The following is a 15,178-nucleotide window of genomic DNA, read 5'->3' on the forward strand; positions in this document are numbered from 1 at the left end:
AGAATATACCTCATGTTTGTACCAGTAGTTGTGGTGACTCGTCTCCTGCGCCAAAAAATAGGAAGAAGAAGAAGTTCAACTGCAACAATGGCAAGTGTCTGCATGGACTATTGGACTTAACGCAGTAGTGCTTGAGTATGCTACATAGTGGAACCTTGGAAGATTGTTTTTTCGTTGTCCGTTATGGGAGGACAAATGTTGTGAATCTTATGTGAAATGGTTGAAATTGTCGTCAGATTCATGATGCAGAAGGTTGAATTGAAGTGTGATTATTTCATTTGGGCTGATGAAGTTATTGATGTTGGAAGAAATTGTGGGATTCAGGAGTAGAGTGAAAAAAGCAAATGGAGATTTGCAGAAGAAAGCAACTAAAAAGTAGAAGAAAAAATGAAGAAGATGTTACAGACAATTAATGAAATTAATCAAGAGTTGAAGAGCATTAGAAAATGGATGCAGTATGTATGCTTAGAAAGAATTTTTTTCCACCTTGTATTAGAATTTCTAAGGTTTGAAGGAATTGGAGAAGGAAGAGGATAAATAAACAATGGTTTTATTATGTCATTTTTTTATATTTATTTTCAACAAATTTAATAATATAATAATTTTATTTTTTATTTTGTCACTCCAAATTGGCCACATCACATAATATTGTGTCACCTGGCCTTTATTATTGTCGGAAAAATTATTCAGGTCCTGAAAAAGTAAAATTGACAACAAAATTTTATTTTAATATATACAAATAACTCATTAAAAATTTAAAAATATATTTATTCATTATATAAAAATTCGGATGTATTTTTATCTTATTTTTTCTTTAATTTATGATAATACGAATCGGGCACCTGTGGTCTCCACAAAAGATAGTATGCTTAAGGGATCTTTTGAGTTATCTATATAATCATTTCTCTATCCTCAAGCTTAATTTCTTGGAATTAGACACCTTTTTTTTTCTTTTTTTCCGTGAAATATAGAAGAAAAATACAATAGAGTAGAAAAAAAAGGAACAGAGAGAACGAGAGAATTTTTAGCATTGATACTCTTGTAATGTTGCATATAGCATCAAAAGGTTTATTTATAGATAAATGATTATTAACTTTAAAGATATTTATATTTAAATATTCGGTTCTGCTAGATAAACAACAAAAAATTTGAACAACTTAAATAATAGGTTGATTTCTTAGCCCACCAAAAATAAAAAATTCCACCCAAATCAAATAACAAAAATCTTTTTACCTTACTTTTTCAAATTTTAACCATTGACTGTTGCTGTTGATTTCGAAATTTTAAATTGTCGATTTTTAAATTTTAAAATATGTTAATAATTATTTAATTAATTAGAAATTTGAATTTTAATTGCGCCGTCGGCTCAACGTCTCCGAGCTTCTTCTCCATCAAGTCATCGGTTTAGAATGAAAAAAAATTATCCACATATCTAGTAAAATAAACATCTACCAAATTTCATTGTATTTACATAAATCCAATCCAAACTAAATGAACATCCACTTTAAAATAAAAATAATCATCCATATATCTAGTAAAACGAACATCCATATCTGAAAAAAGGGGAGAAAGAGAGGAAGAAGAGGAGGAGGAGAATCATAGCGACGGAGGGATGATGGCGACGAGACAACAGCAGCACCCCCAAGAATCATGAGGCACGTATACAACTCCAAACACGTTAATAAGGGTGTCCAGTGAAGCAACGACGGCGATGAGTAGGGATGGTGGTCGAAGGAGCGACTACGACAATAGCTTAAATATTCAGTTCTGTTTGGTAGACAATAGAGAATATGAACAACATGAACCACAGGCTAATTTCTTGGCCCACCAAAAATTAAAAAAAACCACCCAAATCAAGTAACAAAAACCCTTTTACCTTACATTTTCAAATTTTAACCATTCGCGGTTGCTGTTAATTTCGAAATTTTAAATCTTAAAGTATGTTAATAATGATTTAATTAATTAGAAATCTAAAATTTAATTGCGCCGTCGGTCTCTCTCTTACTAGCTCATCTCAACGTCGCCGAAAAAAAAAATTAAAAATTGATTATTTACATAATTAGATTGACTAAGATAATTAATAATGTAAAGTTTAAGACGATTAACTTCTTTGATTTTAAGTCTCCTAAACATTACTATGGTTAATCTTTCAAATTAAATTTTATTTCTGGTTTGTGAGAGTGAAAGAGGATTGGGAGTGAGAGTGATTAAGAGTGAGAATGAGAGCCCGTTTGGGAAGTAGCAGAAGCTACTTTTTTTAACTTTTGGATTATGAAAAGTCATAATATATGTGTTTGGCACTATTTTAAAAAAAAATTTAACTTTCCGAAAAGTTAATTTGCAACTTTTTGAAAAAGTAGAAATATATGACTTCTTGCTTTTTGAGAAGTCATTCTATCACTTACTTAAAAAAAATTAATTTTAAAACAAAAAAATTTATTTTCCTTCTTGACTCTATGAAAAATACTGACTTTTCATCACCATTTTCACACAAGGTCTGCTAGAAGCACTGGTCTTCCACCATCATTCTCACGCAATGTTCCAAGTCTCACCATTTTTACGTAATGAAACATCTGATAGAAGTATTGATCCTCCACCACATTTTCAGACAATATTACATCTGAACAACTTACTGTATATATTCCTTCTAAATATTTTTTTATCATTTTATCACTATTTTTTATTATTAAATTTGTATTCAAGTGTGGTCTGAAATTTCAGTTTTAATTTTATTTTTTTTATATGTAATTTTAGGCTACGGATTCGTTACTCCTACTTTTATGTGGGAGTAACATTAACCATCATAAAAATATTTATAAATAGCACTCCGTTTTTTGTATTTTTGGAAGAATTTATAATTAAACATTTACCCCTGTATTTTTTCTTTTTACACATTCTTCCTTTTTCTTTTAATCAGTTTCAAAAGAGACGAGACATTTGGCTCTGCTAGGGTTCTTGCCTCCTTCTACCAAGTCGCTGGTTCTCTATTCCTCTCCCTCTGTGGTCCCTATCTCTGATCATCGTGCACCGTCGTTGGTTCTCTGCTTCTCACCGTGCGCCGTCGCTACTGCTCTGCTCCTCCCCATGTCTCGCGTTCGTTGGTGGGTGATCTCGCCGTGTCTTGCTTCCGTGTCTGCTCGAAGTCGAAGCAACATTTCTTCTCTTGTCTGGACTCACTCTGGCTCTCTGCTTTAGTTCGGTAGTTCAATTCAGGTATCTCTCAATTTAGTTTCTTTCTTCTCGAAGTTTCAATTTCAATTAAGAAATGGAAATAATATGAAAGAGTCTAATCTGCCGCCGTGCAAAACGCCGTTTTTTGCTCCTGCGAGCTTCTCCTCCTTCCTGGAGCTTTTGCTCTGGTAGCTTCTCCTTATCCATTAACGTGCCTTCGCCTCCTCGATCTGTTTCTCAATTTGCGTTCTAACTTCTCACTTTTAGATCTGTAACTAAATTCACATCCTCTTGTTTTGATTACTTCAATGATTGTTATATGCTAATTATTCTAATTACATCCTCTCTCAATAATATTTTCGATTTCGATTTTGAATTCACTCTTAATTATTTTTTCTAGCATTTCATCTTTCATGAGGCTTTGATAATTGACTGGATGCTCTTTATTTCTAACTCTGTATGTTCTCCAGTTTTTCGGCTGCATAGCAAATGTTTTGCTGATAATCTGTTTCCCTGTCTCCTTACTTTTGCAGCCTTCCCCAATTAAATCTTGTGTAAAATATGGATGATGGACTGTTGAATCTTTATTGCTGTTTTTGGTATTTAATTTATTTAAATTTTTTTGTGGCTAGTCTGATAGGATGTCCTTAAAATTTGTAGTATTTTAGGCTGCAGATTGGAGTAGTGCTACTTCCCTTTATGAACAGGCTGGTAAAACAACATTATTTATTCATACCTTAAATTCTGATAATATAGATAGAGATGTATGAAAATTAAAGCATGTAACTCTTTAATTTTGGCAGCTAATCGATTTAGAGTTGCCAAGGATTATGAGAGATCAAAAGCAGCATATGAGAAAGCTTCCAAGGGACAAGAGATGCTTGCTTCGTATCCTTATTTATAACTGGTTGTTCTATAATCACTGTGAAAGGATTATGTGTTTCTGTGTCCTTGACAAGTAAACCAGCCCTTGGGATGCAGCTAAGCACATGGAATCAGCTGCTAATATGGCAAAGGAACTCAGAAACTGGAGAGAAGTTGTGAGCTTCTCTCGAAAGGGCGTCGGAATTGTACATTGAGTGTGGGAGGCCACAACCTGCATCAGATGCTCTTGCAAAGGGAGCCCGGTATTGTTTGGTTTCTGTTTTCATTTTCAGTGTTCTATGCTTTAAGGATTTTGTTAAAGAACAAGTGAAAACAAACAAAATGAACTTTATGGCTTGGAGATGCTGAATTATGTAAATGATATGTAGCTTTCTTTATTTTCTCACTATGCAGTGCTTTGGAAGAAACCATGCCTGAAGAAGCTATTCAGCTATATACTGATGTCATTACAATTCTTGAGGAAGATGGAGGAGGACAAATGGCCTTTGATCTCTATCGTTCTGCTACTGCTGTTTATATAAAACTTGAGAAGTAAGTCTGTGTAGTAAAGTATGAAGTTCCATTCAAAATTTTCTAGCAATTTTCCTTGAATGCTGATTTTGCAACATTTTCCGGGGTATGTTTTCTGTAACACAAAGGTATTTGGACGCTGCGCCTCTCCAATTGAAGTTCAGCTTAGCAGCTTCCAAGTGTAATGCTACCAATAGCCAGTGCAAGGTTAGGATTGATTTAATTTTGCATTCTGCATTTGAACTGTAACTGTATATATATTGTATGTTGCTGTGATGGAATTTGCTTGTTATTTTTAGGGAGAAATTCCTCTAACAGAGATGCTCATAAATGCAGGCATATCTCAGTGCAATTATTATCTACCTTTATACTAATGACTACAAGCAAGCAGAGATGTGTTATAATGACTGCTCTCAGTGAGTTTCTGCCTCCTCTCTTGTTAGTTTCCTTTACTATAAAAGATTGAATGTCACTTTAATCAATTATTAATATCTATGGATAATATGGTTGTGTGGTGTGTCTAGGATTGATGCTTTTTGCAAAAGTGACCAGAATCGCTGTGCTAGCAATCTCCTTGCTGCATACTCAGATGGAGACATTGAAGAAATCAAACGTATCGCCCAATCGAGCAGCATTTCAAATCTTGACCACTCGGTAACCTAAGTTTGTATATATTACATTTCCTGTGTATGATCATATTCAGATTTCATACAAGGTGGTTTTGGAAGAAGTTCTAATAACTGTTCAGTCAGAAAATTCATACATCAGAGAATCAATTTTTAGAGTGTAATACCGATATCGACTTCTAAAAGATTTTTAATCCTCAACAAATTTTAATTACCAAATCAGGCTTTAACCTTTTATTTTATTAGACGTCAAATTTTGGTAAAAGGTTAGACAAATCGATCCCTATTATTATGTAACAAAGACACAACAGTTGCTAAAAATTTTTAAAATCCTCGTATTAGTTCTTCTATATTAATGAACAGTTTGATGTTAAGACCGATTAAAATATTTGAAGAACAAAATATTTGGCTACAAATTTTCTTAGAAATTAATTCGGGATATTACTTATTTTTCACTATATATTTGTTACCCTGTCCCTAATTACATTGATTTCTAATGTAAGCATACTGAGTGGTAAGAAGTAAGAGCTTGTGGCACAATTCTTGTGATGTGAACTAGCCTTTGTATGAAACTTAGTATGTGAGTTTTGAATTCTACAGATGATTAGGCTAGCAAGGAAACTGCCAACAGGAGATGTGAGTGCATTGAAGGGTAACACTGCCAGACAGGAAGACCAGCCTCTAGATGAAAATGACCTCACTTAACAATTCTCCGGGCCACATTTCTTTTATTAATTTTTCGTTTCTGACGTACCATAAGAATATTTTGATCTTAAGAACAATGAAACTTAAAAAGAGGATTGGTGCACCAAGTGTACCAAGTGTTCAATCTTATTCAATGTAAAGGTGACAAAAATTGTGAATGCTATGCTTTATAAACATGTCTTGGTATACTAGGCCCTGTAGGAGAACAATACTGAAATATGAACTTAAAAGAGAGTAGCCAAGGACTTGAAAAGAAGATTTTTAAATATTATTCCTGAATTGTTTCACTTAAAGAGTGATTACATACAGAATATAAAGATTATTTACAACCTAATTAAGGAAAGAAAATAACAGGTAATAAAAGCTATAAAGATTATTTACAACCTAATTAAGGAAAGAAAATAACAGGTAATAAAAGCTATTCAAAACAAATCTGCACCAAATCTATCCTAATATAAACAAATATGTACTAATTATAGAATAATTACAACACAAGGGTTGAAAATGAAACACATTATTTGAGGAGCAAAGTTCTCCATGTATTGTTTCTATTGATATCAATCATCATTTATATATCAGCAGCATTTCTTTTTCTATTTATATAGAGGAAATTTAGAGATAAATGGAGATCAGTAAAGATGAAATCAATAAAGCCTAATTGACACCAAAAGCTAGCTTAAAAAGAAAAATATAAATATAAAAAAGAAAAGTATAAATGGGACAAAGGCACTAGCAACTACAATGGGTGTTTAATAGCATTAGCCACCTCTAACTAACAAGTTCACTCTATTACTAGGAACAAAAGAAAATTTTATATCTTGGCCTTACCTAGAATTTTCTTCAGTTTAGTTATGAATGGACCTAACTACTGAATAAATTGAGAAATGACTAGAGAGATCTTATTCTTCTTTTATCTACAACCTTTCTGGATCTCTTCGATCAACGCTACGAATGCCGCTCTCCATTGAGTAACTTGTGAATCAGAGCTAAATAACTTGAGCATTGCACTCAACTCGGCAGGACTGGCCTTTTTTAGGAATCCTTGTAGCAATGACTTCATCTCTTTAAATGAACGAAAATGTCCTTCTATGTTATCTTCTTGCTCCTGCTTTATCAAATTGAAGCCGAAAAGTTTGGTCTTGACATCACCCAGAGAGTTGCTTGAACCATTTGAGCACTTAGAGGCATCATTTCCACTGCCTGAAGATTCAGAGGAAAGTTCTTTGTGATGCCAGTACTCTACACATTGATGACTGGGATCTTGAGCTTCAATGGCCTGAAATTGTTTGCCGGAATTGATTAAAACTTCAGAAGTTAGATCATAACTTCCTCAGTGGCTGAAAAGATCTTCAATATTTGAGATAGCGTTACCTGAATAATGGATGGCTTAAGGAATCCGAACATTTTATGACCACTAATGCTTTGCAAAACCTCCAAGGGAGGGAGTTCTTGTTCACCTAGACTCTTACACCTCTCGATCTCAGCGTTTAGTCTGTCAAGAATTGTTTCCCAACACTTATCCGCTGATGTGTTTGTGAAAGCTTCAGTTGGATGTTCTTCCATGGTAACCTGGAATGTATTTTACAAAATGTGTAATAAACTTCGATCAAGAACTAGTCAATCATAGGTGTAAAACCAAAGAGAGATACAAGGTCAGAAATAATACCTTGAAAAGAGGACCAAGAAATCCAGCATCAGAGATTTCAGAAACATAATTACAGGGTCTTGTTGGATCAAGAATACTAAAGAACTTAACGCGGCTCTTGAATCCTGGATAAGTTTACCAAAACAATAAAAAAGTTGCTCTTCAAAAAAAAGAGTGCTCTGTCTTCGACACAGAATATGAAAGCTGGCTTATCCTGTAGTTATAAGTAGGAGAACGGAGAGAATACAATTAGCAATATTTATTTTAGTTAACAAGATCATGCATGATGAACAAGCAGCTTTTCAGTTTGGGATAAAAACCATTTGTCAAGCAACATTTTCACCACTCACTCAGCAGAAACTATACACTATTTATCAAGATGGTGTTTTCTGTTTTCGTTTCATGTTTTACCACTATAGAAGTGAAGCCGATAATTGGCCTGCATTTCGCGAATATACATTTGAGCAACTTAAGAATGCGACATCCGGTTTCTCTGTTCAGAATATAGTATCTGAACATGGAGAGAAGGCTCCAAATGTTGTGTATAAAGGGAAGTTGGAGAATCAAATGAGGATTGCTGTTAAGAGGTTCAATAGGAATGCTTGGCCCGATTCTCGGCAGTTTTTGGTAAATGTTACCTTTCTTTCTTAGTGGATTCTAAAACCACACACTGTAACTTTCAATCCTCATATGGTATTGGTCTCAATTTTAGTTAATAAGGATAATTTCATTTTGTAACTTCAGGAGGAAGCTAGATCTGTTGGCCAGCTTCGTCACCAAAGATTGGCGAATTTGCTTGGTTGTTGTTGTGAAGGCGAAAAGAGGTTGCGTGTGGCCGAATACATGCCCAACGAAACTCTCGCAAAACACCTTTTCCATTGTAATAGCTTGTTTCATGCATATGATTTGTTCTTCTCTTTTAATAATTGGAAAACCAATTGGTATGCCTTGAATTAATATAGTGCTTACTATTTTGTTTTTATCTGCTTTGTCACGAGTCCATCCTGGTGCATTGTTGGTGCATAATATGGGATTAGTACTGTCCAATAACTGAATAACATTCATCTTGCTTGGAAGGACAGTTTTCTGATGATGATGGAACCGAGTTGGTGCGCTGGGCATCTCGATGTTTACAGTACGAACCAAGAGAGAGACCTAATCCGAAGTCATTAGTGGCTGCTTTGGCCCCTCTTCAGAAAGAGACAGAGGTTGGTATAATACTGTCATTCATTTGATTTCTTCTGTTATCTTTTTATTTCTTTTAGGTTCCTTCACATGAATTGATGGGTATCCCGCATGGTTCTACTTTAGCTTCATTGTCTCCGCTCGATGAAGCTTGTTCAAGAAAGGACCTGACTGCCATTCATGAAGTTTTGGAAAAACTTGGCTATAAAGATGATGAGGGAATTGCAAATGAGGTTCTCTATCTAAATTTGCTATATGCCTCTAAAATTGTTTTGGAAAAAGTTTAGTGTGCTTATGGTTTATATTTTCTGTTTTCAGGATTTTGTGAAGAAAAAAGAGAAATCAGTGTTCTGTTTTCATCTCGTTTTTCTCTTTTTCTTCACAAAATCCTGAAAATAAAAAACACTGAAAATTAAAATGAAAATGCAAACCAAAAGTAACATGTGTTCTTTTTATATTGACTTATTCAGACAAACTATTAAGTAATATGTAATTTTTTATTTAACTTTTACCTTGTTTCTTTGTCGTGTGCTAATTTGAGTTTTTCTCTGTTGTGATGCTACAGTTATCTTTTCAGATGTGGACTGATCAAATGCAGGACATGCTAAATTGTAAGAAAAAAGGCGATGCGGCTTTCCGGCAGAAAGATTTTAGACTTGCAATTGAGTTCTATACACAGTTAGATTTCTCATGGGGATGCTCATTCATCTAAATTTGTCTTACCTTTCTTTTTTAGTCCTTAATGAACTATGAATAATAAAATTGCAAGTTATATCCTTGCTCATGTGAAGTTTACGTAAGGGTTAGTTGTACTTTTTCTTGCCCTTAGAACTTTATGTCATGCACTTTAATACTTGAATTCTAAAAATGTGCAAATTGACACTCTAAATTTCTCCAGATATGCAAATTAACCATGTTAACAATTTTTTTCATCAGTTGTTAACAAAAGTTTAAGGTGCCACAGTTGCATATTTCGGAAAGTTTAGAAGGTCAATTTTCACATAACACAATGTTTTCAGGGGTCCTTTTTGCACATTTTTAAAGTTTAGCAGTTAAAGTACATATAAGGTAAATTTCAATTAACCCTTTACATAATGATGAATAGTTTTTTATTTTTAATTAAAATATTCATTAACAAGATAGAGTAACATTCAAGAACATAGCCTTTCTGTTATTTGATCTATATATGCACACACACATAATGACATAAATATTGTTGTGTTATATATCACTAGAGTAAGACCTTATTTATCTAATGCAAAAGTAGATTAAATTAGTTTGGTAAATGATATGTGAAAACTTGTATTCAAATGAGAAACAATAATAGCAACAAATCCATGATTGTTTTGCATATCCTCTCTACAGTTTCGTCCCTCAAAAGTTAGAAATCACAATACCATACCTTGATCGCTATTTTAAACAAAATAGATTTCTCTATTACTTTCAGTTCATTGATGCCGGAACAATGGTTTCTCCAACGGTACATGCGCGTCGCAGTTTGTGTTATCTCATGAGTGAAATACCGCAGGAAGCACTAGACGATGCAATGCAAGCGCAAGTGATTTCCCCTTTGTGGCACATTGCATCTTATCTTCAGTATGTTTTATTGGGTGAACTTGGAATGGAGCATGAAGCACAAGTAGCACTCAAAGAGGGAACAACATTGGAAGCCAAAAGGAGTGGACAAAAATGAAGAGTGTGTTTTGTACATAACACAGTTTGATTGCAATGGTTATACTTATACACATATAATTATCATGAATTATTCAAGAAACAAATGATTGGATGATGAGTGTAATTGGTGATTGAACACCTTTTTATTGGGTAGGCTTGGATGTTGGTTAAGTTCTTATCCATGATTTGATTTGATTAATGATGGAGCATTAATACAAACTCAGCATCATTTTATTTCTTTAATAACAGGAAGGAAAAAAACTGTGAAATGTGAAAATGTTCATTCTTGTTACCATTGAGCACTTGTAAAAAAATATGAAGAGTGAATACAAGAATGGATGCCCGAGTCGAGTCAAATTTTTTTTTGTTGCTAGTTAGGAATCATTTTTCTAACTAAACACAACTTTTTGCTTCTTTCTTTTTTTTGCCCTTGTTTTTCTTTTTGGAAAAAAAAAGAGGAATAAAACAAAGAAGAGTACGGAGGAAAAAAAATGCAGACAAGGACACATACAAAGAAGGGTGTTTATGATGAAAATTCATGTGCAGTTTTTTATTAATTTCACATGAAGTTAGTACAGAACCTGTTCGACCAAATGCCCCAAAGGAGCCTCTGTCCATTGGCTCATCGCGTGTCAATGCAATGCAATCACGCACCACCACCTTTCTCATCCATAGTAAATCCAAACCCTTCTTCGTTCTCCCCTCTCTTCCATTCTCAACCACCATCCACAACCACACCATTCAACATGGACAACACCACCACTCCACCACCACCATCCACAACCGCAACCTTGCCGCCATCATCCACTCCCTCTGTGACGCCCACCGTTTCGATGAAGCCCACAACATCTTCTCCCTCTTCCTCTCCTCCGGCTTCCTCCCTGACCACCGCACCTCCAACGTTCTCCTCTCCCGCCTCCTCCCCTCTCGAACCCCGCACCGAACTTGGGCTTGTGCCCTTTCTTTGATCCAAGCTAACCACGGCTTTGTTCCCTCCATTGTCACCTATCACCGCTTAATGGATCACTTTTGCAGGTTCGGTCAACCCCAACAAGCACACATACTGTTCTTCGACATGAAGGGTAGAGGGCATTGCCCCAATGTGGTTTCTTATACTACTCTCATTAATGGGTACTGCTTAATTGGTGGAATTGGTGATGCCCGCAAGGTGTTTGATGAAATGCTTGATAGTGGTATTGCGGCAAATTCTTTGACTTATAGTGTTTTAGTCGGCGGGTTTCTTAGGATGAGGGATATAGAAGGAGCAAAGGGAATGATGTGCTAGTTATGGGAGAAGATGAGGGTTGAAAGGGAGGCTTCGATGAAGATGGCAGCCTTTGCGAATCTGGTTGATTCTCTGTGTAGGGGAGGGTTCTTCAATGAATTATTTAGGATAGCCGAGGAGTTTGCATTAGGGGCAGTTTGTGTGAGGAGGTTGCATATGGACAGATGATAGATTCACTTTGCAAGGTTGGGAGGTATCATGTGGCTGCTAGGATTGTGTATATAATGAGGAAGAGAGGATTAGTTCCGAGTGTAGCATGTTATAATTATATTATACATGGGCTTAGCAAGGATGGTGATTGTATGAGAGCTTATCAGTTATTAGAGGAAGCTGAATTCAGATTCTTGCTTTCTGAGCATACCTATAAGGTGTTGGTGGAAGCTCTTTGCCAAGTGCTGGATGTGGACAAGGCAAGGAAAGTTCTTGAACACATGCTAAGTAGGGAAGGCGTCGACAAGACTAGGATTTACAATACTATTTAAGAGCTCTTTGTATTGTGGATAATCCAACAGAACTCTTGAATGTGCTTGTGCTCATGCTTCAAAGCCAGTGTCATGCAGATGTGATCACACTTAACACAGTTATCAATGGATTTTGCAAGGTGGGGAGGATTGATGAAGCTCTAACGGTATTACAGAACATGTTGAGTGGTAAATTTTCCGCTCCCAATGTTGTGACCTTCACTACTATAATTTCTGGTTTATTGGACACTGCAAGAGTTGATGAAGCTGTTGAGTTGCTCCATAAAGAAATGCCTGAAAATCGTGTAAGACCGAGTGTTGCGACATATAATGCTTTTCTCCGAGGCCTATTCAAACTAAAGAGGCCAAATGATGCATTGAGGGCCTTCAATAATATGGCAAGTAATGGCATTACTGCAGATAGTACCACTTATACTGTTGTGGTAGATGGTCTATGTGAATCTAACCAAATAGATGAAGCAAAAAATTTTTGGCACAATGTTATATGGCCTTCAGGGATTCATGATAATTTTGTTTATGCGGCAATTCTAAAAGGGTTCTATCGCACCAATAACTTTAATGAAGCTTGTCATTTTTTGTATGAACTGGTAGATTCTGGGGTGTCTCCAAATATATTTAGTTATAATATTGTGATCAATTGTGCTTGCAATCTAGGTTTGAAAAGGGAGGCTTACCAGATTGTTAGAGAGATGAAAAGGAATAAACTCACACCTGATTGTGTGACATGGAGGATTCTTGACAAGCTACATGGCAAAGTGAGGACGCACAATCATTTTGAAGATCGAAATTTGTCAGCACTCTATGACAGAGCTTCACTTGGTACTTGATGGATGGTGCTGCCATTTTTTAGACCTTGGTGGGATTGATACCGTCTTGAATTGATGTATGTTGCATGCTTCAATCCTACATTTGTGCCTTTGGACAAGTAATTATTTTTAAATAAAGAAAGCTACATATCATTTACATAATTCAGTATCTCCAAGCCATAAAGTTCATTTTGTTTGTTTTCACTTGTTCTTTAACAAAATCCTTAAAGCATAGAATACTGAAAATGAAAACAGAAACCAAACAATACCGGGCTCCCTTTGCAAGAGCATCTGATGCAGGTTGTGGCCTCCCACACTCAATGTACAATTCCGACGCCCTTTCGAGAGAAGCTCATAACTTCTCTCCAGTTTCTGAGTTCCTTTGCCATATTAGCAGCTGATTCCATGTGCTTAGCTGCATCCCAAGGGCTGGTTTACTTGTCAAGGACACAGAAACACAGAATCCTTTCACAGTGATTATAGAACAACCGGTTATAAATAAGGATACGAAGCAAGCATCTCTTGTCCCTTGGAAGCTTTCTCATATGCTGCTTTTGATCTCTCATAATCCTTGGCAACTCTAAATCGATTAGCTGCCAAAATTAAAGAGTTACATGCTTTAATTTTCATACATCTCTATCTATATTATCAGAATTTAAGGTATGAATAAATAATGTTGTTTTACCAGCCTGTTCATAAAGGGAAGTAGCACTACTCCAATCTGCAGCCTAAAATACTACAAATTTTAAGGACATCCTATCAGACTAGCCACGAAAAAATTTAAATAAATAAAATACCAAAAACAGCAATAAAGATTCAGCAGTCCATCATCCATATTTTACACAAGATTTAATTGGGAAAGGCTGCAAAAGTAAGGAGACAGGGAAACAGATTATCAGCAAAACATTTGCTATGCAGCCGAAAAACTGGAGAACATACAGAGTTAGAAATAAAGAGCATCTAGTCAATTATCAAAGCCTTATGAAAGATGAAATGCTAGAAAAAATAATTAAGAGTGAATTCAAAATCGAAATCGAAAATATTATTGAGAGAGGATGTAATTAGAATAATTAGCATATAACAATCATTGAAGTAATCAAAACAAGAGGATGTGAATTTAGTTACAGATCTAAAAGTGAGAAGTTAGAACGCAAATTGAGAAACAGATCGAGGAGGCAAAGGCACGTTAATGGATAAGGAGAAGCTACCAGAGCAAAAGCTCCAGGAAGGAGGAGAAGCTCGCAGGAGCAAAAAACGGCGTTTTGCACGGCGGCAGATTAGACTCTTTCATATTATTTCCATTTCTTAATTGAAAAATTGAAACTTCGAGAAGAAAGAAACTAAATTGAGAGATACCTGAATCGAACTACCGAACTAAAGCAGAGAGCCAGAGTGAGTCCAGACAAGAGAAGAAATGTTGCTTCGACTTCGAGCAGACACGGAAGCAAGACACGGCGAGATCACCCACCAACGAACGCGAGACATAGGGAGGAGCAGAGCAGTAGCGACGGCGCACGGTGAGAAGCAGAGAACCAACGACGGTGCACGATGATCAGAGATAGGGACCACAGAGGGAGAGGAATAGAGAACCAGCGACTTGGTAGAAGGAAGCAAGAACCCTAGCAGAGCCAAATGTCTCGTCTCTTTTGAAACTGATTAAAAGAAAAAGGAAGAATGTGTAAAAAGAAAAAATACAGGGGTAAATGTTTAATTATAAATTCTTCCAAAAATACAAAAACGGAGTGCTATTTATAAATATTTTTATGATGGTTAATGTTACTCCCACATAAAAGTAGGAGTAACGAATCCGTAGCCGTAATTTTATAGCTTATTATTATTTTCATAGTTAATTATAACAAGTTCTTGACCTCAATAAAGGAGAAGAGAGTTCTAATAGAAATAAAAATAAAAAATAAAAAACAGTAATAAAATATACATTGACACACATTTTATATTTTTTTTTCACCTACCATATCATACACAATATTAGTGATTAGATTATGTAAAATCAACATTTAATATTGAAAAGTATTTGTTATCATCGTTATTTTAATATTCATTCTCTTTTATAAAAAAAATTTATCTTTTGAGTTATTTATCCAAACGCTACAATTTTAAAATAAGTACTTTTATAACTAAAAATCCAAACACAAAATAACTTATTTATAAGCTGCTATTAATAAAATTTCTTATATTTTAATCTC

General features: G+C 35.1%; 1 protein-coding gene and 3 pseudogenes across 2 annotated transcripts; 3 read left to right on the forward strand and 1 right to left on the reverse strand.

Annotated features, from left to right (window-relative positions):
• Positions 1–1,711: 1,711 nt before the first annotated feature.
• Positions 1,712–6,073, forward strand: LOC130962723 (gamma-soluble NSF attachment protein-like; annotated as a pseudogene).
• Positions 6,074–8,619: 2,546 nt separating this feature from the next.
• LOC130961893 (serine/threonine-protein kinase BSK3-like) lies at positions 8,620–9,463 on the forward strand. Of its 2 annotated transcripts, XR_009079654.1 has the most exons (3): positions 8,620–8,750; positions 8,854–8,960; positions 9,293–9,463. XR_009079654.1 is itself a non-coding variant. In XM_057887931.1 (2 exons), exons 1-2 carry the CDS (start codon positions 8,826–8,828, stop codon positions 9,437–9,439), a joined length of 282 nt encoding a protein of 93 aa, XP_057743914.1. In that variant the 5' UTR covers positions 8,797–8,825; the 3' UTR covers positions 9,440–9,463. The 2 variants fall into 2 exon arrangements, 1 of the variants encoding a protein (XP_057743914.1); XM_057887931.1 differs by lacking the exon at positions 8,620–8,750 and having other exon boundaries at positions 8,797–8,960.
• A 1,476-nt stretch (positions 9,464–10,939) lies between these two features.
• Positions 10,940–12,960, forward strand: LOC130962724 (pentatricopeptide repeat-containing protein At3g18020-like; annotated as a pseudogene).
• A 288-nt stretch (positions 12,961–13,248) lies between these two features.
• The window catches only part of LOC130962728 (pentatricopeptide repeat-containing protein At3g18020-like), a 28,355-nt pseudogene continuing 26,425 nt past the window's right edge, over positions 13,249–15,178 (reverse strand).

Source organism: Arachis stenosperma, chromosome 2 (genome assembly GCF_014773155.1).
Source record: "Arachis stenosperma cultivar V10309 chromosome 2, arast.V10309.gnm1.PFL2, whole genome shotgun sequence".
NCBI classification, from domain to species: Eukaryota; Viridiplantae; Streptophyta; class Magnoliopsida; order Fabales; family Fabaceae; genus Arachis; species Arachis stenosperma.

Coding starts and splice junctions, on each gene's coding strand:
- LOC130961893 (XM_057887931.1), top strand. CDS start 8,826: ATGGGTATCCCGCATGGTTCTACTTTAGCTTCATTGTCTCCGCTCGAT. Junction 8,961..9,292: donor ATGAGGGAATTGCAAATGAG/GTTCTCTATCTA, acceptor GTGATGCTACAG/TTATCTTTTCAGATGTGGAC.